Genomic DNA, 23,004 nt, shown 5'->3' with positions numbered 1-23,004 from the left:
AGCAACCCCATGTCAGAGTAGTCTCCTTCCAACTGATCCTGGTGCCAGTGTTCCAGTTCCAGAAGTTCCATGACATGGAATCAAGAATACACACAACGGTAAACATCAGCTTGCACATAATGATTTGTACAGAATAACAACGTAGAACCCAAACCATAACACCCCTACCGCATTGCGCGCGTGCGCGCGCGCGCAAACACTCACGCACACACACACGCACACACACACCCCCATCAACCCCCTCCTCCCGTATCATGTATCCAGTGCACGTAATATTGGGGCTTCCTTGGTTCTGTCCATACCCTTGTCCCTTGTATAGCGTCTGATATCCCCACAATGCCTCCTCTCAGTCTCCACCCCTACACCAGTATCTTTCCTTATTTGCAGCATTCTTGACCAACTTCGTGCTCACTTCCCACCACTTCACCCCAACACCCCCCAGCACTCTCACGTTTCCCCTCAAGGGGCAGAACCCCACTCCTGTCCTGCACCGAAATACGAGTTGTAGTCCATAAGTGCTATCTGCCAACTTGACATACCCTTCTTCCTCATTCGCTACCCTGGTAGGTGCCAAGTATACTGGAAGTCCCTGTCCTATAAACCGAGGGTTTCTCAACCTGACCACATCTCAACCAACACATGCACTGCCTTCATCCTGTGCTTGCCCCTCACTGCTTCTACTTCGGCCACCTGCCTTTTTTTAGCTTGCTCAACCACGGCTTCCATGTCAATATGAACCTGGGCACCTCCACCCAAACGCAAGGGTACCAACGTGAATCCTCTTTTCCAGCCACGCATGAATTAAGGTGTGCACCCCGTCAAGATAGATGGGGTACAATTGATGGAAAATTCAGAATCGACGTGATTTTAATTGTTTTTTTTATCGTGAAAGGTTTCATTTAAAAACAAAAAACAAATAAATAAATAGATTGCATGTGTGCCCTCGCTCAAGCATGAATAGCTGACAGTATTTATTGAAATTCTGATGTTCCCCCATCAGCATTATTATTATTATTATTATTATTATTATTATTATTATTATTATTATTATTATTATTATATTATTTATTGGACCTAGCTTCAAGAAGCAACAGAGCGCTTCACAGAGAAATACAACAGTACAGATACATAACAGAGCGCTTTACAGAGGTGAAAACAGAAGAGATATACAGAGGGGGTAGAATACAGAAGGGCACAGAGGAGGGGTCAGAAGTACAGGGTGGCAGGGAGGAGATGGCGGATGCTGTCTAGAGAGTCAGGTGGTGCAGGGTTTGATGTGATGGCCTAGGTTTTCAGGCGTAGAGACTCTTTGAACAGGTGGGTCTTGAGTTATTTTCTGAATTGTAGGAGCGTGGGAGCTAGTCTGATGCTGATGGGGAGGAGAGTCTATAGTCTTGGGGCATAGGCAGAGAAGGCTTGTTTTCTGATCTTTTCTGTTTTACAGCGGAGGATTTCAAGTCTGCACGTGTCCTGGCTTCTGGTGTTGCACTGTCCAGCAGAGATGCTGAGTTTCTCTGCAAAGCAGCTGGGTGACTTGAGGGTGCCTTTCCCACCGGATAGGGGGTTTTCCAGGTTTGGCGAGGAAAGGAGGTGGTGTAAGAATCCCTGCAGCTGCCATCTCCACTGAAGTTGGCTGGCCAGGCAACGCGCCCCAGCTACTGGGAGCAGTTCAGGTTGCTCCCTCAAAGCAGCCCTTTGGCAGTACTTGTTTACATGCCTCCTTGCTGCTAGGCTTTGCCAATGCTTGCATGCTCAGCAGCCCGATCTGAAATCCAGCGAAGGAAAACATGTGTATGCACACACGTGGATCTGGTTGGTGCTGTCCCCTTAAGGGACGCGCACGCGGCGGCGTGACGTTGCACGCCGCCGAGTGCATTATAAATGAAGGGGGCGTTCCCAGATGCTGGCAGTGTGACCGGGGAGCCCGAACAGACAAGACGTGTTGGTGTCCGTCTCTGTGCATGTTTGGGGGCTCACAGGCATCGCTTCCTGGGGGTCCTGTACAGACTCCCAACAGTGGCGACGAGGCCCGGGCCCAGCAGTGATTGCGGAATACATTTTTTTATTATTCCGGAGCGGATGACGGTCCTCATCCATTCCATGCCGCGGGCCGGGTAGGCCCCACGCGGCGACGGCCATCTTGAATTCATGCATTGGATGTTCGAGGGGGCGACGTTTCGGGCTGTGATTGACATCCAAGCAACATTTTTGGGTATTATGAGAGTGGGCAGTGTGCTCTGTCCACTCATGCCCAAATCTGGTATTTTCACACAGTTTTGGGCAGACTACGTCGAGTGTGGTGGGGAAGAAGGGGTGAGGGGCCTAGGCCTGCTTGACCCTCCCTCCTCCCCAGCTCAAATTTTTGGAACATCCAGGCTGGGTCACTGCAGCCTGCAGCTGAGGAGCTTCATCTTCATCTTCACCTTCATCATCATGCTCAGATGTTTTATGTGTGTGTGAGCCTCCCTGTTGATCTGGATATCTTCTGCTACACATCTTCTTTATCATCATCATCAGGCCTGGACTTGTGCGTCCTGTGAATGTCTGGACTGGTGCACTTCAAGGACCTTGGTGGGGTGAGTTGCAGCCCCCAGTTCATGCAGGGGGTGCCTGTGTGCTCTAGCCCATGAGTGCGCCTGAGAAGCAGGACGGTGGGCAGTTTCCAGCCCAGCCACAGCCCCAAGCTCAGCCTGTGGCACCACCAGCACAACCTCAAGCCCAGCCACAGCCTCAAGCCCAGCTACAGCCGCAAGCTCAGCCACAGCCTCAAGTCCAGCCGGTGGCGCATCCAGCCATGCAGGCGGCCCCCCCGATCATGGCGCAGATGCGGGCCACTGCGGCGCTACAGCCCATTCCAGAGTTTGACATCTCATGTCCCCCATCCAGCCTAGGGCCCAGGTGGAAGCGGTGGGTGGACCGCTTGGACATGTACTTCAGGGCTACTATGGAGACGGATGATGACAGCAAAGTAGCGACCTTGCTGTATGCGGCTGGACCTGCCATGCAAGAAATCTTTGAGTCCCTCCACACAGCCAGCGCCTCCTATGCAGCGGCAAAGACTGCCCTTCAAGAACATTTTTTGCCTCTCGCTAATGCTGATTATGAAAGGTTCATAATGCTGTCAGCGCGGCAGAAGGAGGACGAGACACTGGATACCTTCTATGGCCATCTCAGGCGCCTCTCATTGGCATGTGCCTGGGGTGATGCAGATGACATGATCAGGACTATGCTGATTCAGGCCTGCTCGTCTGGGAAACTGAGACGGCAGGTGCTGAGAGAACCAGGCACTACACTTGCTGAATCCTTGAACTGGGGCTCTGCCATGAGGTGTCAGAGGCCAGGGTGTTCAGAATGGAAGCTGGGTCTCGCCCGTGAAGACAGAGGAGGTATGCGCCATGTGGCGGGGTGGCAGAGGTGTCAGGAGACCAGGTACTAGCTTCTGTGATAGAGGAGGGAGAGCTGGCGGGTCGTGCCAGAAGTGCGGCTATGACTTGCCCCACCCTGCTGAATGCCCAGCGGCGGGGAGAACGCGCGGGAGGTGTGGTCTGGCGGATCACTATGCCCGCGTCTGTAAGGCAGCCCTGCCGGTGATGGTGCCCAGAGGCCCAGTTGAGTCAGGGTTCCTGCGTCAAAATCGCCCCCCATACATGGCTCAGGTAGATCAGGGTAAAGAGGGACCCCTGCAGAAGAGGAGGAGGAAGAGGAGGAGAACATCTTCTTTGTCTCCAGTGTGGGGGCTCTCACATCAAAGAACAGACGTCAACCAAGGTGTGTGGTGGAGGTGAACAAGTCGCCCATCCCGGTGTTCGTGGACACGGGGGCGTCGGTCAACGTGATGGCCTGTGGACACTATGATGCAATGGAAACGCCACCCAAACTGGTCAGTCCGAAGGCCTGCATCTTTGCTTTCGGTGGTCTCGAACCAATTCCCCTGGATGCCATTTTTGTGGCAAAGGTGGAGCATGACGGCTCGAAGATCATGGACCGCTTCTACGTCACACCGGTGAGCACAAATACCCTCCTGAGTTGTGCTGCGGCAGAGGCCTTAGGCATTGTTAGCTTTGCCTACTCTGTATAGCTTGAGGACATACATGATCTGCTGGACAAATACTCTGCGCTGTTCCAGGGAATTGGCCAAATGTCTGGGGACCCGGTGAGGCTGCACATTGACAAATCTGTGCAGCCCATAGCCCTGAAACATCGGAGGGTGCCATTCCACCTCTGGGAGCAGGTGGACAAAGAACTGGACAATCTGGTGAACCTCGATATCATTGAGGAAGTGGAGGGTCCAACACCATGGGTTTCACCAATCGTGGTGGCAAGGAAGCGAAGCAACCCGCCGCTGTTCGAATATGCGTCGGCATGAGGTTACCCAATAAAGCCATCAAAAGGGAGAGACACCTGACCCCAACCATCGACGACATCATAGCAGAGGTACAAGGTGCTCGGTTTTTCTCAAAGTTGGACATTCGAGCTGGCTATCACCAAGTTGTCCTCCACCCCGAGTCAAGATACATAACCACATTCACCACTCACCGTGGACTCTATAGGTATGAGAGACTCCGTTTTGGCGTGTCATCGGCAGCAGAGGTGTTTCAGAACATCATCAGAGGTGCCCTCGCTGAGCTGGATGGAGTTTTAAACACTAGTGACGACATCCTGGTGTTCGCCAAGACTAAGATGGACCATCTGCGCAAATTGGCCAGGACATTTGAGATACTGCGTTCACAGGGCCTCACGCTCCACAGGGAGAAATGTGAGTTTTTGCACCCGACCATCGAATTCTTTGGATTTGTCTTCAAGGAAGGAGGTGTGTCGCCTGATCTGAGGAACGTGCAAGACATTAAGAAGGCCCAACCACCGGAGTCTGTGTCGGACGTGAGGAGTTTTCTCGGTATGGTAATGTACTGTGGGCATTTCATAAAGAACTTGGCATCGAGATCGGAACCCCTGAGGGCCCTCAAAAAGAAGGAAACGACCTGGCACTGGGGCCCTCTCGAAGAAGCAGCTTTAGAGGACATCAAGAGCACCCTCACAGCTGAAGACAAGATGGAGTTCTTTGACCCCACTCTTTCATAGGAAATCATCGTCGACGCCAGCCCGTTCGGCCTAGGGGCGGTATTGAGACAAATTGATCGGGATGGTGGTGTTCGCCCCGTGGCCTACGCCAGTAAGGCGCTGTCCGAAACCGAGCAGCGGTACTCGCAAATCGAGCGTGAGGCCCTGGCAGTCCAATGGTGGTGCTGGCACTTCAGGCTGTACATCCTGGGCCGTCCGGTTATGGTCGTGACGGACCACAAACCCCTGTTGCCCATATTGGCAGGGTCCTCGTCCAAGCCACCAGCGAGGATTGAACGGTGGATGCTTGTCCTCCTTGAATATGGTGTCGCCCTGGTGTACAGGCCTGGGGCGAATAATGCGGCGGACGACCTGTCCAGGTATCCTGGTGGGGAGGGGAAAGACAGGTGTGCTGAAGAAGCGGATGATCACGTCCGCATGGTGGTTGAAGCGGCCACCCCCAATGCCATGCCCCGTGAAGACCTGGAGGCAGCGGCGGTTCAGGATGAGTGCTTTCAAATACTCAAGCATGCGATGCAGCAGGGGTCATGGAAAACTGTACTGGAGTCCCTGGTCGGGTGCACGCAGGAAGTCAAGGTGGGGCTAGAACAACTGTGGAAAGTGAGGGAAGAACTGTCATTCTCAGCTTGTGGCTTTCTCTTAAGTGGTGATCGGATAGTCATGCCCCAGGCGAAAATCAAAGAGGTGATCAGTCTGGCCCACCTTGGACACCAGGGAGCCGCCAAGACCAAGGCTCGACTACGCCTCAAAGTGTGGTTCCCTGAGCTGGAACGGAAGGTCGATGACTTTGTTGCCGCATGTGTCTGGTGCCAGGCAGCATCCCCGCTGCAAAGAGAGCCAGTGATCGAGGAAATGCCTAGGGGGACGCGACCATGGGAGGTGGTGCATGCAGACTTTGGATCCACCACTCTGGGCACAAACTTCCTGGTGGTGGTGGATGAATACTCCCGCTATCTGGAGGTCGAGTTCGTGGACTCAGTGGCGTTTGAGCACGTGGTGGTCGCCATCAAGAAAGTGTTTGTCTCCCACGGTTTTCCCCTCACCCTGTGTTCAGACAACGGGGCGCCGTTTCAGAGTGAGCGTTTCTCAGACTTACTGGAGGGGTATGGAATCCAACATCGGAAGATCACCCCGCTCTGGCCCCGGGCCAATGGTGAGGCTGATGAGAACTCTCAATAAAACCTTCCGGATAGCCCAAGGCCAGGGACAGTGCCTGCAGAGGGCTCTTTACCAGTTCCTACGAGTATTACGCACGACACCCCACGCCTCCACGGGAGTTGCCCCAGCTGAGACCCTGTTCAAACGGTGCCCCAGAGGTTTGCTGCCTGCGGTGGGGGATAAAGAGCCCGGAGTGATCAATGATCAGCAGGTGGAGTTGGATCACCGGCTGCAGACGGAGCAGGAGAACGTGAGAAGAGGACTCCGCCCGCAACGGCTGGAACCGGGAGATGAGGTGCTTGTAAGGAACAGACACCCCCATGGAAAGCTCTCTCTCCCGTATGAACCGGAGCCACTTGATGTGGTGGCTGTCAAGGGGTCCATGGTGACAGCCTGGGGACGGGAGGTTGGCCGTCACCCGGAACGTGAGTTTCTTTAAGAAGCTACGGGACCCCAGGACAGAGCCTCCCCTTGAACCGGACAGGATGGAGGTACAGGATGAAGGCGGAGGCCATCTCCCCATGCCTGTATCCACAGCCCGGGGAGTGGCGCCGGATGGACTGCCCGTGCCGGAGGCTAGCGGGAGGTACCCCCAGAGGGTTGGGTGAGGGAAACCCGCTTACCTCAACGATTACGTGCTGGGACATGTCTCATAACTGGCCCGGGGGTTCCACATGGTAGTTACGGGGATCCAGGGTGGTTGTGAATAAAGGGGTGTTGTGGGGAGTTTTTCTGATTGTGTTGTTTGATGTTATTGTTGTTGTTTGACACTGATACTATGTTGTTGTTTGTCCTCATAGAAAAGGAGGAGTGTGGTGCTGTCCCCTTAAGGGACGTGCACGTGGCAGCGTGACATTGCATGCTGCCGCGTGCATTATAAATAAAGAGGCGTTCCTGGCCGCTGGCAGTGCGACCATGGTACCTGAACAGACAAGACGTGTTGGTGTCCGTCTGTGCATGTTTGGGGGCTCCCGGGCCTCGCTTCCTGGGGGTCCTGTACAGACTCTCAACAGTCTCTTGCCTGAGGAGCAAACAGCAGCAAGGCTGAGCAGGCCACTCCAGTGCCCCTCTTTCCGCTCCGAAGAACAGAAAACATCACTCCCACCGTGACGCTGCGGGAAGCAGCGATGCTGCCCGGGCGCCGCAGCACCCCCACCTGAGACACTGGGGGAGATAGAAAGTAATGTCGCCAGGGTCTCATAGACACCGGGTGCCAGAGTGCTCGACACAGGGAAGTGGCACCCTCACTATCACCTGCTCTGCTGTTCTGTGGCTCTGCAGGCCCTGGCCGGCCTGGACATGGCTGTTGCACCTCGTCGATAGTATTAGGGGGAGGAGCTGTGCTGCCGCAAGTAAGTACGTTTATTAACAGGCCTGCGGAAATGGAGTAGACTGCTTCCAGCCGAGTAGCCTTCCACCAACCGACACCCTAACACTAGCCCTGCGTTCCTAGACGAACACGGCTTTAGCTAAGAACGCAACATAAACCACACCACCATAATTTCCATAAGACCTTACCTCCACATCGTTCCATAGACAAGAGCAAGCACATTGCACACCTGTCAGACAACACAGATAGCACCAGGAAACCATGCAAATGGCAAGCATTGTGCTATATAAAGTGCCTACCAGAAGATCACATGAAAAGATATAGCTAGAGCGAGGTATGCATCCCATATAACACACTTCGAGTTGATGTGCGTCCATCAATGAATGGAGGTTGCTGATGGCCAAAGACCCCAGAAGGCCGAAGTCTTCCATGGCTCTCATACTTTGTACCATGTCACAAGATCGCACAATGGGCCTCATTACAAGTTTGGTGGTGTGACCAAAAATTGTGGTAATGCAGTCCTAACTGCAAGGATGCTAAATGTTTCATGTGCAGCAGTGGGAGGCACTTCTCCACCAGTCTGTTCTGTTCAGCAAGAAACGCAAATTACATAAATTGCAAAAGCAAAGGTCATTTTGCCTGTATGTGTGCAAGGAGGGGGGCAGTGCGCATGGTATAAACGATGACTCCACGACCTGAACAAGAGGTGAATGAGACATACAAGTCAGAGGCTGCCGAAGGGAGCCTCAGGCATGTGTTCCAAATCTCAGCCATTACGTGTAATAAGAAGGGGCCTGTGGATATGTTCACTCTAAACGGAAGGCCTTGTCCATGAATGTGGACAGCACTTCACTGTGGATCGTCATATCCAAAGACACTTTTGTCGGAACTCTGGGAGCCCATGACATCCAGCTGTGTGGTTATCGAGAAGTCCTGGGGAAATTCTCAGCATTGGTGGGATACAAAAGATGGAAATGTGGTGCGGAGATGTATGTCGCTGTTAAAGTATAATCCCTTTTGGAATGGGAAGGCAGCATTGTGCATTCAGATACAAGCAAATGATATGATATGATAGGTTATTTATAACACGCTTAATACCCAGAGGTTTCTAAGCACGGACCCTGGGATCAAACCTGTGTTGCTACGTGCCGCCTTGCTTCCGAGGTGAGCACGTTGCGGCTGAGCTAATCTCCCGAGACAACCATGTGCAATAGAACCTGTGTCAATAGCCGAAGTGGGGGACAAGTGGTCCACAAACTTTCCAGAGGGGTTCACGGATGAGTTGGGAAGGCTGCAAGATTTTGAGCACCACATCACAGTTAGAGTGGGTGTGGCACCAGCGGTTCACAAGGTGAGGCCTGTGCCTCATCATCTTAGTGACAAGCTCAGGGCGACCTGGATGCGTTGCTGCAATGAGACGTCATCGAGAGAGTGAAGGGGACAGATTGTTTATTCCCAATAGTTTTTGTGACCAAGAGCAATGGTAACTTGAGGGTGTGCGTCGACCTCAGAGAACTGAACAAGAGCATGTTGGTTGAACGCCACTCTTCACCCATCATTTTGGACGTGTTGGTCACACTGGGAGAGGCCAAATTCTTCTTGCTTATTTTAGCAGCCTATCATCAAGTCCCATTGATGTTTGAGTGCCAGGATGTCACAGCCTTTGTCACCACTGGAGTAACTTTTAAGTATTGCAGGATGCCATTCAGCCTCGCATCGGCAGTGGCAGTGTTCCAGTGCATAATGGAAAAGGTGTTGGAGAACATTTGGAATGTGGTTGTTTTTCAAGATGATGTCCTGATTTATGCGAACTCCGATGGGGAGCATAGTAGTGTGCTAAGAACTGTTTTGGGAAGGCTGAGGGAGGCAGAGTTTACTGTTCAACACAGCAAGTGCAGGATTGGAGTGGACAGCGTTGAATACCTCAGACATCAGATTTTTTTTTTTTTTTATTGGTTTATACAAACCTTTAAAAAAAACAAGTCTTAAAGTAAAATTCGCACATTTACACAATTACGAACAAACGCATCAAGAATGTCGAAAACATTGCATAAATTATATGAAAAATAAAATCAGTCAAACACTATTTGAATAGATGGAAAGCTTAAAGAAGTACATATTTCAGTCCCCATTACATGCTGGATTTAGTAAGTTCTTCTTCGATTTCTTTTAGAAGAAGTGTCAAGGCATAGGTAAACCTTTTGTTTGCTTCCATGAAGCATTCTTCCCACCATTCTTCCATTGTGTGGTGAACTTTTTCTGCAACAATTGCTTCAAATAGTGTCAGATTTCTGCTCAGGGAATTAAGCCCAAGACAGATCTGGTATAGGTGATAAGCAAGGTGCCTCAATCTAATGACAAGGACCAATTAAGATGATTTGTGGAGTTAGCAGAATATTACCACAAATTTGTTTGCAACTTTGCGTAATATCATACCCCTCAGATCTCTGCTTAAAAAGGGCGTGAAGTATGACTAGTCGAGTGAATGTGGTGGGGCTTTTGAGAGAATCGAGGCAGATATAGCAAGCGCCCCTACCCTTGGGAAATTCTGTGACAAGAATAGGATGTGTCTTACTGTGGATGTAAGTCTGTTGGGGCTGGGGCGTCGTTGACGTAGGTGGTTCTGACAGGGAGGAGCTTGTTGTAGCTTTTGCATCAAGGCCTCTCAGAGGAGTTGAAGGAAATTACTCAGTGGTAGAAAGAGAGGCACTGGCCATGTTTTGGGTGATTCTTCATTTCAAGTTTTACACATGGGGCAGGCGTTTTATTGTCAGGACTGACCATAAGTCATTGGGGCAGATGTTGTCAGGATCGGGTTGGAGCAGTGGTTTGCCTAGGTTATCGAGATGGCTACTAGGTTTGCAGAGTTCTGATTTTCAGGTGTGCTATGTGCCTGGCAAGAGGAACATGGTGATGAATTGCCTGTCAAGGTTGCCTGTGATGTCTGCAGCAGACAGTGATGATGCTCATGGGGAAGAAGTTGTTGTGGCTAGTATTGGCCAAGCAGCGGTTGGAGAGGCAGAATGGAATATGGCAGAGAATGAAGTGTTGAAATTTGTGATGGAGTCGACTGTAGTGGGTTGGCTGGAGAAGAGAATTTTGGAGAACATTTTTTAACCATTCCTTGAGGTGAAGGATGAGTTGTCCTTGGCAGGAGGTAAGCTTAGGATGGGAGATAAGCTCATTCCACCAGAGGATGTTAGAGGGGAAATAGGTTAACTTGGTGCATCAGGGACATCTAGGGGCCAATGTCACCAGGAGGAGATTGTGACAAAGCTACTAGTGGCCGATGATGTACAAGTATGTGGAGGGCAAAGAGAGGGATTGTGGCGCATGCCTGGTCAGTGATAGGAGCTAGGTGGTCTGGGAGACTCTGTTATTGCCTGTAACACTACCTTGTCAACCCTGGCAGAAGCTGGCTGTGGACGTGATGGGTCCCATTCAAGGATTGGGGATGGTTTTACGTTCATTTTTGTAATGGTGGACTATCATACTGAGTGGGTGAAGTGGTGAGCTGCAAGAGATGCCACTACTGTAGATTTGATTACTTTCTCTGTGGGTTTGTTTTTTCAGGATGGACTCCCAACAGAGATTATAACAGACAACGGGGTTCAGTGTTGCTCTGAAAATATGAAGACATTCTTGGGTGAATACTCCATCAGGCATATGTGCACAGCCTTTTAGCATCCCAGGGCCAACGGTCTGGTTGAGATACTCAACAGATTATAAAAGGAGTTATTCAGTTGGATTTGCGGGCAGGTTTGCTGTGGCAGGTTGTACTTAGACAAATGATGTGGGGTTACTGCACGACCCCACACTCTGTGACAAAGGTTTCCCCTTTTGTGTTGTTGAAGGGGTGTGAGCCAGGGACCCAATTGTGTCCTGGTTGGATGGGAATGGTAGGTGCTGCATGGGTGGATCGGAGGCAATAACGAGGGCGATACAGGAAAGTCAGAGTCTCTATAATGTGGTTTTTGATGAGGCCAACAGGGTGAAGTCACAAGACTGGAAGGTTGAAGATTTGGTCCTAATCAAGAACCCCAGGATTGGTCTTAAGTGTCCTGAAATCAAATGTTTGGGTCCTTAAAGTATCCCTGCAGTCTCGAGAGAAAAGCTCAGGGGCAACGTGCTGGTCATGGAAGGAAGATGACACAGAGAAACACAGATCCGATCCTCAGGTCCGTGCTTAGAAACCTCTGGGTATTAAGCGTGTTATAAATAACCTATCATATCATGGGGTGGTTGTAGTGGAAGGTGGTGAGGGGTGGTCAAAGGGAAGGGTGGTCCATTCAAGAGGCTTGCTGGTCTGGGCACAAGTGATGCTGGAGGTGAGAAAGTGGGTGGTAATGAGCGCAGTGCTACCAGGCACAGGGTGCGTGGTAGAGTGAAGAAGACCCCTGCACACCTCAAGGATTTTTTGTTGTTATGTTCTGTGAATCTCAGTTCTTGTTAAAAGTTCATCTGCTTGCATTGCACTGTCAGTTGTAAGGCCTTTTGATTATGGATGCCTTTGTTTCCGACCGTCCTTGTTTTGTTCTTTTCCCCTGCCCTCTGTTTCCTCTGCTGCTCCTCCCTCACTTCCTCTCCTGGCCTCGGTTGGAAATTGGAGGGAGGAGGGATGTGTTGTGTTCTTAGCTCGAGCCGCCTTCCCTGCGAACACAGGGCTCGTGCTATGGTGTCGGTTGGTGGAAGGCTACTCAGCTGGGAGCAGCCTGTCTCTGCAAGCCTGCTAATAAACGCGCTTACTGGCGGCAGCAGGCTCCTCGCCTCAATAGATCAGCTTGCCTTTCACCCTTCCCACCCCGGGTGTCTACATTATTCTCGTTCGTGTTATTGTTAAATACATCTATTCTCTGACTCGGGCGGGGTGGGGCTGGGGTAAGATATCCAAGCAAGCACCTGGTTAAACAGACCCCCAGAATCACTGAAGGAGACACTGACATCATACAAGGTCCAACTGAACCCAACTTGCGCTATTTTTTTTAATGTGTTTTTACTTTTCTTGCCGTAAAACGTGTACTCTTTTATTGGAATGTTCCTGTGCATTTCATGTACATTGCATGGACGGGACAGCCGAAATGTGCACTTTTGTGCAATTCGGCGCACTTTTGTTATTTGTCCTTCGAAGTGCAATAAAAGTGTTAAACCGGTTTGGATCCATGTCATTACGACCCCCAGAAGCCCGATGGCCGAAAATGCTGACTTTTTTTTATCCAACTCCCTTTACACCCCATGCATATGCGGGGTGAGACCCCCTGCAGCCCCTCTCACTTGTATTATATCCCATCCCCCCTCACACATATATATGTGATGTAAGGGGGGCTTGAAAAAAAATAAAAAGTCGAAACCCAACCCAAGTGACCCCAGCATACATCCACTCACCCACCCTACCTTAGCTCACCCTGCACCACCCATACACCATTTACGCCCACCAATGCTCACCCTAATGTACTCCAAACATCCTGTGTTGATCACCCTAGCTTACGCTGAAGCTCACCTCAGCATACCCCATCCATTTTAGCTCACCCATATCACATTACCTCACCACAGTTTACCCCCACCCAGCTGAGCTTACCCATATCACATTACCTCACCACAGTTTACCCCCACCCAGCTGAGCTTACCCAGATCACATTACCTCACCACAGTTTACCCCCACCCAGCTGAGCTTACCCAGATCACATTACCTCACCACAGTTTACCCCCACCCAGCTGAGCTTACCCATATCACATTACCTCACCACAGTTTACCCCCACCCAGCTGAGCTTACCCAGATCACATTACCTCACCACAGTTTACCCCCACCCAGCTGAGCTTACCCATATCACATTACCTCACCACAGTTTACCCCCACCCAGCTGAGCTTACCCAGATCACATTACCTCACCATAGTTTACCCCCACCCAGCTGAGCTTACCCAGATCACATTACCTCACCACAGTTTACCCCACCCATTTTAGCTCACCCAGATCACATTACCTCACCAGTCTACCCCCACCCGTCTTAGCTCACCCAGATCACATTACTTCACCACAGTTTGCACCACCCAGCTTAGGTCACCTCAGCTTGAAGCCCACCCCAGTTTATTGCTCACACTACCTTACCCCTCCCATCCTTGCTCACCCTAGCCTACTTCTCAGCCCACCCACTCAGCTCAGACCCCATCTGACCACACTGGTGTGACCCCTTCTTAACGCAACCCCATATTACTGCAACCCACCCTCTCTGGCTCACACCAGTTTACTACCACCCACTCTAGCTCTGCTGCCACAAAATCTACACGCTAACTTTCCCTACCCCCCTCACTTACCCCTGTTTACCACCATCGACCCTAGCTTACCCCAGTTTATCCACACACACCTGCCCCAGCCACCCTAACTCACCCTATTTATCCTCGTCATCCAGCCAAGCTCACCCCAGCTTACTCCCACCAGTGCAACCCCACTCAGCCCAGTTTACCTGCACCCACCCTAGCTTATCCCAGTTCATCCCCACACACACTTACCCTCAGTTATTCTAGCTTACCCCAGCCAACCTAACCAGTGAAAGAAGTGTATCACAAAGCAGGGGCGTTGCTAGGGGGGGCTAAAGGGGCTATAGCCGCGGATCTTTTGGTTGTAGCCCCGGATAGAATCTCAGGAGCTACAGCCAAAAGGCTAGCTAGCCCCCAGTCCCAACAGTTCCGACATCAGCATAGCCCCGGGTCTTTTCCAGACCTAGCAACTCCCCTGCCACAAAGGTAGTGGGACTGTGACTCCGGCGGGGGACAGAGTAGGAAGGGAAGGAGCGACGTGCTGCACATTTTTCCAGTGTTGCAGTCATGCGGGTTGACAGTCAATTGAGTTTAAATAGATTTCAGTTTAGCTGTAACTGGTATCCGGTGGAGAAGTGTGCTTTAACTTAATAAAGAACAGTTTCGGAAAGAAAATGGTTACAAAAAGTAGTGGAGATGTTAACAGTAAAAAATAAAAGTAGTGGAACACCGCTCCCGGCTGCTCCCGCTCACTTCCGCCACTGAACCTAACTCACCCTATTTATCCTCACCCAACCAAGCTCACCCCCGCTTTCTCCCACCCATCGAAGCTCGCTCAGCCTGGCTTACCCGCAGCCATCCTAGCTGAACCCCAGCCACCCTAATGTACCCCTTTTACGCTCACCCAGCCAAGCTCACCCACCTTTCCCCCACCCATCCAGCCCCGCTCAGGCCAGTGTACCTCCACCCAAGCTTATGCCAATGTATCCCCACCCATCTAAGCTTGCCCCCATCCATGCAACCTACTTGAGAGCAGCTAAACCACCGCCCACCCTAGCTTCCCCCAGTTTAACCTCAATCGCCCAAGCTTGCTCCCACACACCCATCCAGCTAGTTCAGCCCAGCTTACCCCCACCCACTCTAGCTCACCCACAGTATCCGCACCCACTCTAGTACCTCAGACTACCCCATTTACCAACCCTAGCCAGTGGCACCTCCGGGAATTTTTCATAGGAGTGGCCTGATGAGGTCACTGGGGTGGCACACCAAAACAAACATATAACTGAATTTCCGGCCGATGGGGGGGTGCGTTTTATAAGGGTGGCCCCCTTGGTTGCGTCTCCGGCCCTAGGTAACACTTTGGTAACAGGCACCCAATGGTTCCATTTACCTTAAGAATACCTTCGAAAATGAGTGAACACATTGTAAACAGGGCCTTATGTTTGTAGCGCAAAATAACAAACCCCACAAATTCCCCGGCTATAACTCCAAATGAAACCGTGACTTTAACACCACTGTCCCAGCACAACCACATCCTGGCCATTGTACAGCTCATGAGATCACACAGAACTACACAAATGACACGCACTTGCTAACAGTCCCTACAGGACAAGGGGAACACAAACAGCTAAGGAAAAACGTAGCCCCCCGGACTGCTCAGGGTCACTTTCAGTTTATTTTTACGTCCAACACAAAACAGAGCCCAGATGAACTGTGTAGACTATTTTCAAGACCCGCTTTCCCCTGTCAATCAGCACAACGAGGCGCCAGGGGCAGTGCCGGGCTGTGACAGAGTTATGATTGCTTTGGGTACCATAACTGGAGAGTTTCTAGGTGTTTGTTGCATTTCGCTGCAATGCTAATTTGCAGTTAAGAACGTTTTATTCACTGAATTGCAAAGCTTCTACACAAATACAATGCAATATATAATGAGCACGCAGAATGTGTTGCGTCCTGGGGAGGGATCAGGCCAAAAAGTGGATGCCATCTCCCAAACCAATGCAAAAAGCTGCCTTTTTCTTGGGTGAGGTATTTAAAGGTGGACATATGCTGGGAAAAACAGCTCACTGGGTTAATACACCTGCTGCAGAGATGCATTTCCTTTACTCAGCCTAGAGTCCCAGGCCCACCAGAACACGTTTGGGATGGTGGCAGAAGTCCTACTTTTATGTTTGTGGTCTGTCCCGGTTTTTTATTTTCAACATCTTGTCACCCTATGATGGATGTCCCCACTATGAAGCACAACTGCTCCCCACCACTCCTTCCACCCACCTCAGAATGTGGTGCTGGATATTGGCGGGGTGCATGTCGGCTTCCTACTCCACATTTCTCAACAGCTCAAAAGCGGCCCTTGCGTTTTTCATTCTCCTGAGGCCGTAAAATGAGTGCCACTGAGTTAGGAATGAACAAAGAACAACCAGTATAAGAAGGTCCAAGAGCTAATCCTGGCTGCAATGTCCTCCAAAGAAACGGAAAACATTGACTATTCATGCAACGCAGGTGCTCTCAGAATGTAAACAATTTGCAGTTCTGATTTACGCCACACTGTAAAACAAGTACTAACAAAGCCAACAGTTTTGGCTTGTGTTAAGGAACGAGATAGGCATTTGCCATGCACTACCATAATGGTGCCTAGCTATGATTGATAAAATCTGGCGAATGGTTTGAAGGCCTGTGCTTAAGATGCAGTGGCTGGCAAATGACTAATGCATTAGCAAAGGTACCCATTCCCCGAACGGGCTCTGTAGACATGATAACCCTCTCATTAGTTGCTGAAAATGAATGATCTTGTAGGTCGCTGTTCTGCCTTACCCTGGCGTGGTGCAGTTTGTTGCGGTGCATTGTGGTGCAAATATCTCGGAAATAGTGTATCCTAGAGCCTTGAAACGTGGTTTTCAAGGTCCCATTGGGACCCCGAGTTTTGTTTCTCATTTCGGGACTGGTTGAGAAAGAACATTTTTTTCTTTCCCTTCCCGGTGAACATGGTTTACGGCTTCGTCAACAGGCACCATCTCGCAAAAATCCTCTGGAAAAGTAATTTCACTTGATGCGGCAAACATTTTGAAACTTCTGGAATGCTACCTGCCTTCACCTTTGCCTCTCATACATTTTTTGTTTCCCTTCCCAGTGAACATGGTTTACGGCTTGGTCGGCAGGCCACAAACACATTTAGACGTTTCAGAAATCCAGGGAAAGAGGTGGGAGGTCCACATGTCAAGTAGCCAGTAATGTCTGCAGGGTCCTAAAAGGTAACTATGCACAATTTGGTTCAGATTGGTGAAACTGTTTGGAATTGTATAAGGAACAGCGCTTCGTGCCATAAACCCAGACACAACTTTTGCCTTTCGGGAGGAAGGATAGCTCAGGGGCGACGCGATTGTTTAGGAAGCAAGGCAATGCGGCGCACCGCAGGTTTGAGTCCTGATTCCATGCTTAGAAACCATTCGCTGGTATTAAGCATGTTATAAATGTAAAAATAAATAAACATATAGAAGATGTACAAGAGACAAAACTATTGTCTTTGCCAATGCTAATTTTTAAAAGGAATTCAGTGAAAGGGACAGATGCAAGGGACACGTATTGCGTATAGGTCATGTGGCTGAAGACACAGTTGGTTAAGACATTTTGCTTACATGGGAAGCTAGTCTACAGCTGGAATTAAGCCATTACCATTCAGAATACTGCTCAGAAATAACAAGGGCATCACCTTAAGAGCACAGAGCTACCAAAGAGATCCCAGTGGGGTGTGGAGAAGTTGGGTGGGGAGTGGCAGTTACTGGGTGGGAATGCCCACTGGGTCTAGCATGGCCATGTGTGGTAAACCACACCCAGAGGCTGTGTGTGCCTCCGCACGCCCCATCTCTCGCCTATCTTCACTTCCCACGCCACGCCTATACTGTTGGCTTGCGGTGACACCTAATAGCGAAAAATATATATATATATATTAACGTAACTAAAAAAGAATGCGTGGAGTAACAACTAATGAAGGCCGAAGCACCAGACGCCCTTGGTTTAACTTGAAGATGTCTGGGTCCTTAATGCTGACAGTGACCGGGCTGAATGCCCGCGGGCAGCAGACTCAGCCTTTTGTCCTTCCGCTGATCGCCCGCGGGCAGCAGACTCAGCCTTTTGTCCTTCCGACGAAATGAACCCCCGGAAGTCCAGATTTTTGTGAGTTGATAACATGTGTAATGAATTATTAGTATTATTATTCTCTGACTCGGGTGAGCTCCAAGCTATTAGCTAAGCAGACCACCAGAAGTCACGGCAGCCGACGCGGACATCACAGCAGCTCCGAGTGAATGAAACATCTGCTAATTGTTTACTTTCCTTGACATAAAAATGTGTCTTCTTCGCTTAATTGAATGTTCCATGCGGAATAAATCTGAGTGGGGTATGCTCTGCAGCCCTAAGTCCCCGCCCTCTCCACCCCCCTACTCGCCCCCGCGCCCCCGCTGCTATGCGGAACGCTCTTTAAATACAATAAAATACGCATGATTTGCCCTGCCTGCATTTGCGTTTTCATGTAATCCGGTCCCCTCTGCGCAATGTGCGTCATTGCCACAGCGAAGTGTAGAGCGAAGTGCTAAACTCGGCAAAAACAGGCGGCAACATTTCTCTTTGCACTTCGTCGTCCATAAATTGTAAATGCCTCTACTTGTAGGAGCCATTCAACAAGAATTCCTATGGATTTCGCCTCCTCGTCTCAGGTGCGAAAACCAGGTCGATTCCATAGGAATCCATGGTTCTGCGCCAGCATGGGAATGTTACGCTGGCGCGAAACCAAACGCTTGCATTGGCGGGACGGAAATTCAACGACGAGAACGTATATCCTATTCCGTGCCTCCACGCCGCCCATAAACACAATGCAAATCCGCTGGAGCTTCAAAACACGGTATTATGACAGGCGTAACACGTTTACGTCTGTGTTTAGCACCGTTTTCTTTTCGCTCCTGGGTGGAGGGTGGGGGGAGCGAGTGCAAAATGAGGCCCCCTGGCTGCAGCTGTACTATTTGTCATCGTCACCTACCACCTAACATTGTACAATAGATGTACAAACCAACCCCCCACCTCGAGGACCGATTCCCCATCAGGTGTGTGGCAGATACACAGAGGGGCTGGCTCATTGTCCATTCCACTAAAGCTTAACACAAGGTGCTAATAGCGGGCGTAAATGGGTTGCACCAGTTTTAACACCATTTTTTTAAGCTGTAGGATACTTTCAACATGTTTGCAGGTGAAATGGGGGCACGGAACAGGAGGACCCCTTGCCACCATGCATTCCCACCCTACCGGCATTTTGAAAGTCTTTGGAGCGTAAAACATACTGGGAAATGTAGGAGTAACACATTTACACCAAAGACAGGGGTAATGTCTTTATGCCTGTCTTAACACCCATTTTTATTCTCTAGGTATTTTTTGAGGTTGGGGACACGGAACGGAATTAACGTTTCCACCACCCTATTCTCTCCTGCTACCCAAAAAAAGTCTGTTTGAGGCCAGGATAGTATTTTACTGCTGACGTAAAACCAGTGGATTGCCTGGCGTCTGTCTGCCTTTTTTTTACACCTGCAGAAAAATTCCATAGGAATCCATTGTAAATGGGGTCTGCCATGCGTAAATGACAGGCAGCATTTACTCTATACACACAAAAAATGCAAGAAGGATTAAGGGCGATTGTGTCTTTTTTTTATTGCTTTTTTGCACTTTGTGGAGCAAATGATGAAAATTGCACAGAGGGGAACTTTTTAAAACTAAGTGCAAATGTAACAGGTCCCCTCCATGTGGCGCGGGTGTCTCCCCGGATCTTTTAAAACCATGTACGCCCTTCAGATGCAGAAGCTGAGACTCGAACACAGGTTATCAGGATGAAAAGGAGACATTAGGCCTCATTACGAGTCCGGCGGTAACCGAGGCGGTAAAACCGCCTGGTTACCCCGGACTCGTATTACCATCCCGCCTCCGTGACTCCCGGAATTACCGGGGCATTACAACCCCGGTGTCCCGGGAATTCCTGGAGGCGGAATGGTGTTAATCCCCATTCCCATTGAGTCCCATAGGACTCAATGGGAATGGGGATCATGGAAACACCGGCACCATCTTGTGATGGTGCCGGTGTTTCCATGTCCGCCTGCAGGCAGGCGGTGTTAAACCTGCCAGGTCAGACCTGGCGGGTTTGACGCCTCCACCTGCAGGAGTTGTGATCGCCCGGCATGGAAACAACGGTGGTGGCGGGTTTACTGCCACCGTTGTTTCCATACCGGGCGAGTTAGTCCGGCGGTAACCGCAGCGGTAAAACCGCTTGGTTACCGCCAGACTCGTATTGCCATTCCGCCTCCGTGACTCCCGGAAATACCAGGGCATTACTACCCTGGTGTCCTGGGAATCCCGGAGGCGGAATGGTGTAAATCCCCATTCCCATTGAGTCCCACAGGACACAAAGTGGAAACACCGACACCATCTCCTGCAGGCGGGAGGTGTTCAACCCGCCAGGTCAGACCAGGCGGGAAGATCACCTCCCGCCTGCAGGACTCGGGATCGGGCGGTCTGGAATTAACAGTGGCGGTAAACCGGCCGCCACTGTTAATTCCGGACCGCCCGATCCTGACCTGAAATGAGGCCCATTGTCTTGATAGACTACTTGAACATCTTGTCAGAATGCATGTGAACATCTCTGTTAGGAGTGCACACTGCAGAAAATATTTAAGCAATGCTTGTAGGTTTAAAAGGTGTGCACCTTTTATACTTTCCTTTCGGCAGCATACGAAACACTCCTTGGGTTATTTCCTGGTGGTAATAACTAATTGATCTCCTGAAATGGAAATGTCGGGGGTCTTAGAAAATTCTCTCACATTGGCAAACTCCCCCTCCCCACCACCGCCTGTCGCTGGTGGGATCCCACAGTTATTCATTTCCATTTCCAGCCCTGCTTCATTGTACTATACTCATTTTTAGTTTGGATGAAATGATTGCATTAGAGCACAGGCAGGGAGCAATGGCTTATGAGGAGGGACACACAGCCTGTGGGTGTTGTTTGGTTATTTGCCCACCCATTCACTTCCCATGGCCATGCTAATCCCTATGGCCATTCCCAACCAGTTCCTCCCCCTCCCTGCCCAAAACACCCCCTCATGGGAACTCTTTGAGCTCACTTGTAGCAAGCCTTACTATCAAACTTTGTACTAGAAGTGCCTGCCAGTGTCTTTTTAAAACCACTCTTCTCAGAGTTAATGACTTAATTGGAGCTGTAAATCTACTACTGGTGTAATAAGAAAACTTCACCAGACCAGGCTTCAGCCACTCAATTTAAAAGAACTATGCGTGTCCTTCACTAAAGTCCCGTTAAAAACAAGCATTGTCAAAGCCAACAGTTTTGGCTTGTGTATACGTATTAGGCATTTGCCAGGCACTGCTATTAGATGGCGAGGGAATCACACCCTTTTGCACCTGCTACTATCAATGGCCAATCAATACCGCTATGGCAGTGCCTGGCAAGCGCCTTTCCTGTGCCAACACAAAAACCCAAACTGTTGCCATTGCCACTGCTTGATCTCCAAAGAGTGAGTAATTGCACGCTGGCATGAATGCATTGGAGTCCTAGGGAGTCACACTGTGTTTAGCGCTTGCTTAAAAGGAGGATTCTCAAGGAATCCATTGCACATGCTGCATAAACAGCAGGTGGAACACACACACGCACGCACACACACACAGTAAAAGAGGGATGTGAAGGTGATTTCAATTGTTCTAACACTCTTTCTTTCCACTTCGTTATACAAGTGGAGAAAATTGCACAGAAAATCGCTGAGAAATTTACTTTCAAAATAAAAGAGCACCACAACCTGCAAGGCTGGTCCTTTACAGCTGCGTCCGTGGTCATCGTCTGTCTTTCAAGAAAGGGCAGCACCCCAGAGAGGGCAGTAGCCCACCCTCCTGCTGCCCCCACCCAAACACACCGGGTTCCTTGCAAGCACAAGGGGTCTCGATGCACTTGGCTGCAGCTTTTACCCCCCTCCACCCTCTCGTCCCCGCAACTCCTAGGTGCTTGGTAGTTCCACAGAGATAAAGATATATGGGTATGTTTGAACAACGCATATAATAACTGCAGCTGGGCTACGTTGAAAGAAATACAACGCATGCGGTGCAGCTGTCCTGTTCGTCATCGTATTTCACCACTGCCGCACCCCAAGGAGTCCCGGCCCTTCTGGGGAACCCCCTTAGCCCCAACTCACCAATGTCCTGGCAGAGTAGTTGTGCTGCGGTGCCAGGTCCTCCGGCGATGCCCCTTCCTCGGAGCCCTGCGCCTGGCAGCCGAGGAGCAGCAGGGAGAGGCAGAGCCCGAGGAGCAGAGCAGAGAGCCCCCTGGAGCTGGCGCCCAGCCCCCCGGCTCGTCTCTGATCCATCTCTGGTGCTGGATGTCGGTTGAGACCCTGTACTGAGAGGGGGGCGTCTGCGGGATCAGAGCGGCACAGCGGGCGGTGGGAGTGTGTGGAGCGACCCCGCATCCCTCCCCTGCTTATATACCCAAGCTACCTCTGCCATCAGCCCCCCACAGCACCGCGCAAGGGAATAACCGCCCCCACCCCAACCTCGGAAAAGAGAGGCCGTGGTAATTAGAAGACGAAGAAAAAGCTGTTTTCGGATCACTGCTCCCTCGGGCGCTGTGTGGGCAGCGCTCAGAGAAAGCGATCTGACACGTCACCCAGCGACGCAGACTGCGAACTGCGGACTCGCGGTCTCCACACAATCAGGCCCCGCACAGTCTCCGGCTTTACTCTTGCTCTCTCACTCTAATACATATACTGCTTCAGCGCTGCCTACGCACCCAAGGGGGCCTTAATACCCAACTCAAGTGCCCCCTTTATGGACGGCAAACGCATGGAAGGCTGTGTCGGCTCCGCTTGGATGTGTGCCTGACAGAGGAAAGTGACCAATAGGGCGACTGCCAGGTGGGGGCCACACCAGGCGGGTGGCAAGAAGCCTCAGGACCAAAGGGAGTGACTGAGTCATAACCACGGGCATGGGTGCCCAAGACTGCGACTCGCGCTGCTGGTCTGACATTCAGGGGGTGCTGCTGCGTACCATGTAATGGGGTGTGCTGTGTGGGGGGACGGAGGCGGGTAATCGCAGGATCCCTGGGCACAGCAAGCACGCATACGTTTAGGTTTGTTGTATAGTAGTTGCCAG

At 50.7% G+C, this 23,004-nt stretch overlaps 1 protein-coding gene across 1 annotated transcript in view; it reads right to left on the bottom strand.

Moving 5' to 3' along the window:
- LOC138580749 (cocaine- and amphetamine-regulated transcript protein-like) overlaps positions 1-22,503 on the bottom strand; it is a 75,969-nt gene extending 53,466 nt beyond the window's left edge. The window contains exon 1 of the mRNA XM_069651535.1: positions 22,050-22,503. Within this exon, the coding sequence (XP_069507636.1) occupies positions 22,050-22,322 (273 nt within the window). The 5' untranslated portion in view covers positions 22,323-22,503. The remainder of the gene's footprint in view (positions 1-22,049) is intronic.
- Between the last annotated feature and the right edge of the window lie 501 nt (positions 22,504-23,004).

This window comes from Ambystoma mexicanum, chromosome 1p (assembly GCF_040938575.1).
Source record: "Ambystoma mexicanum isolate Mex_15411 chromosome 1p, UKY_AmexF1_1, whole genome shotgun sequence".
NCBI lineage: Eukaryota > Metazoa > Chordata > Amphibia > Caudata > Ambystomatidae > Ambystoma > Ambystoma mexicanum.
The sequence above is the reverse complement of the archived record's forward strand: the minus strand, read 5'-3'. Positions and strand labels throughout refer to the sequence as shown.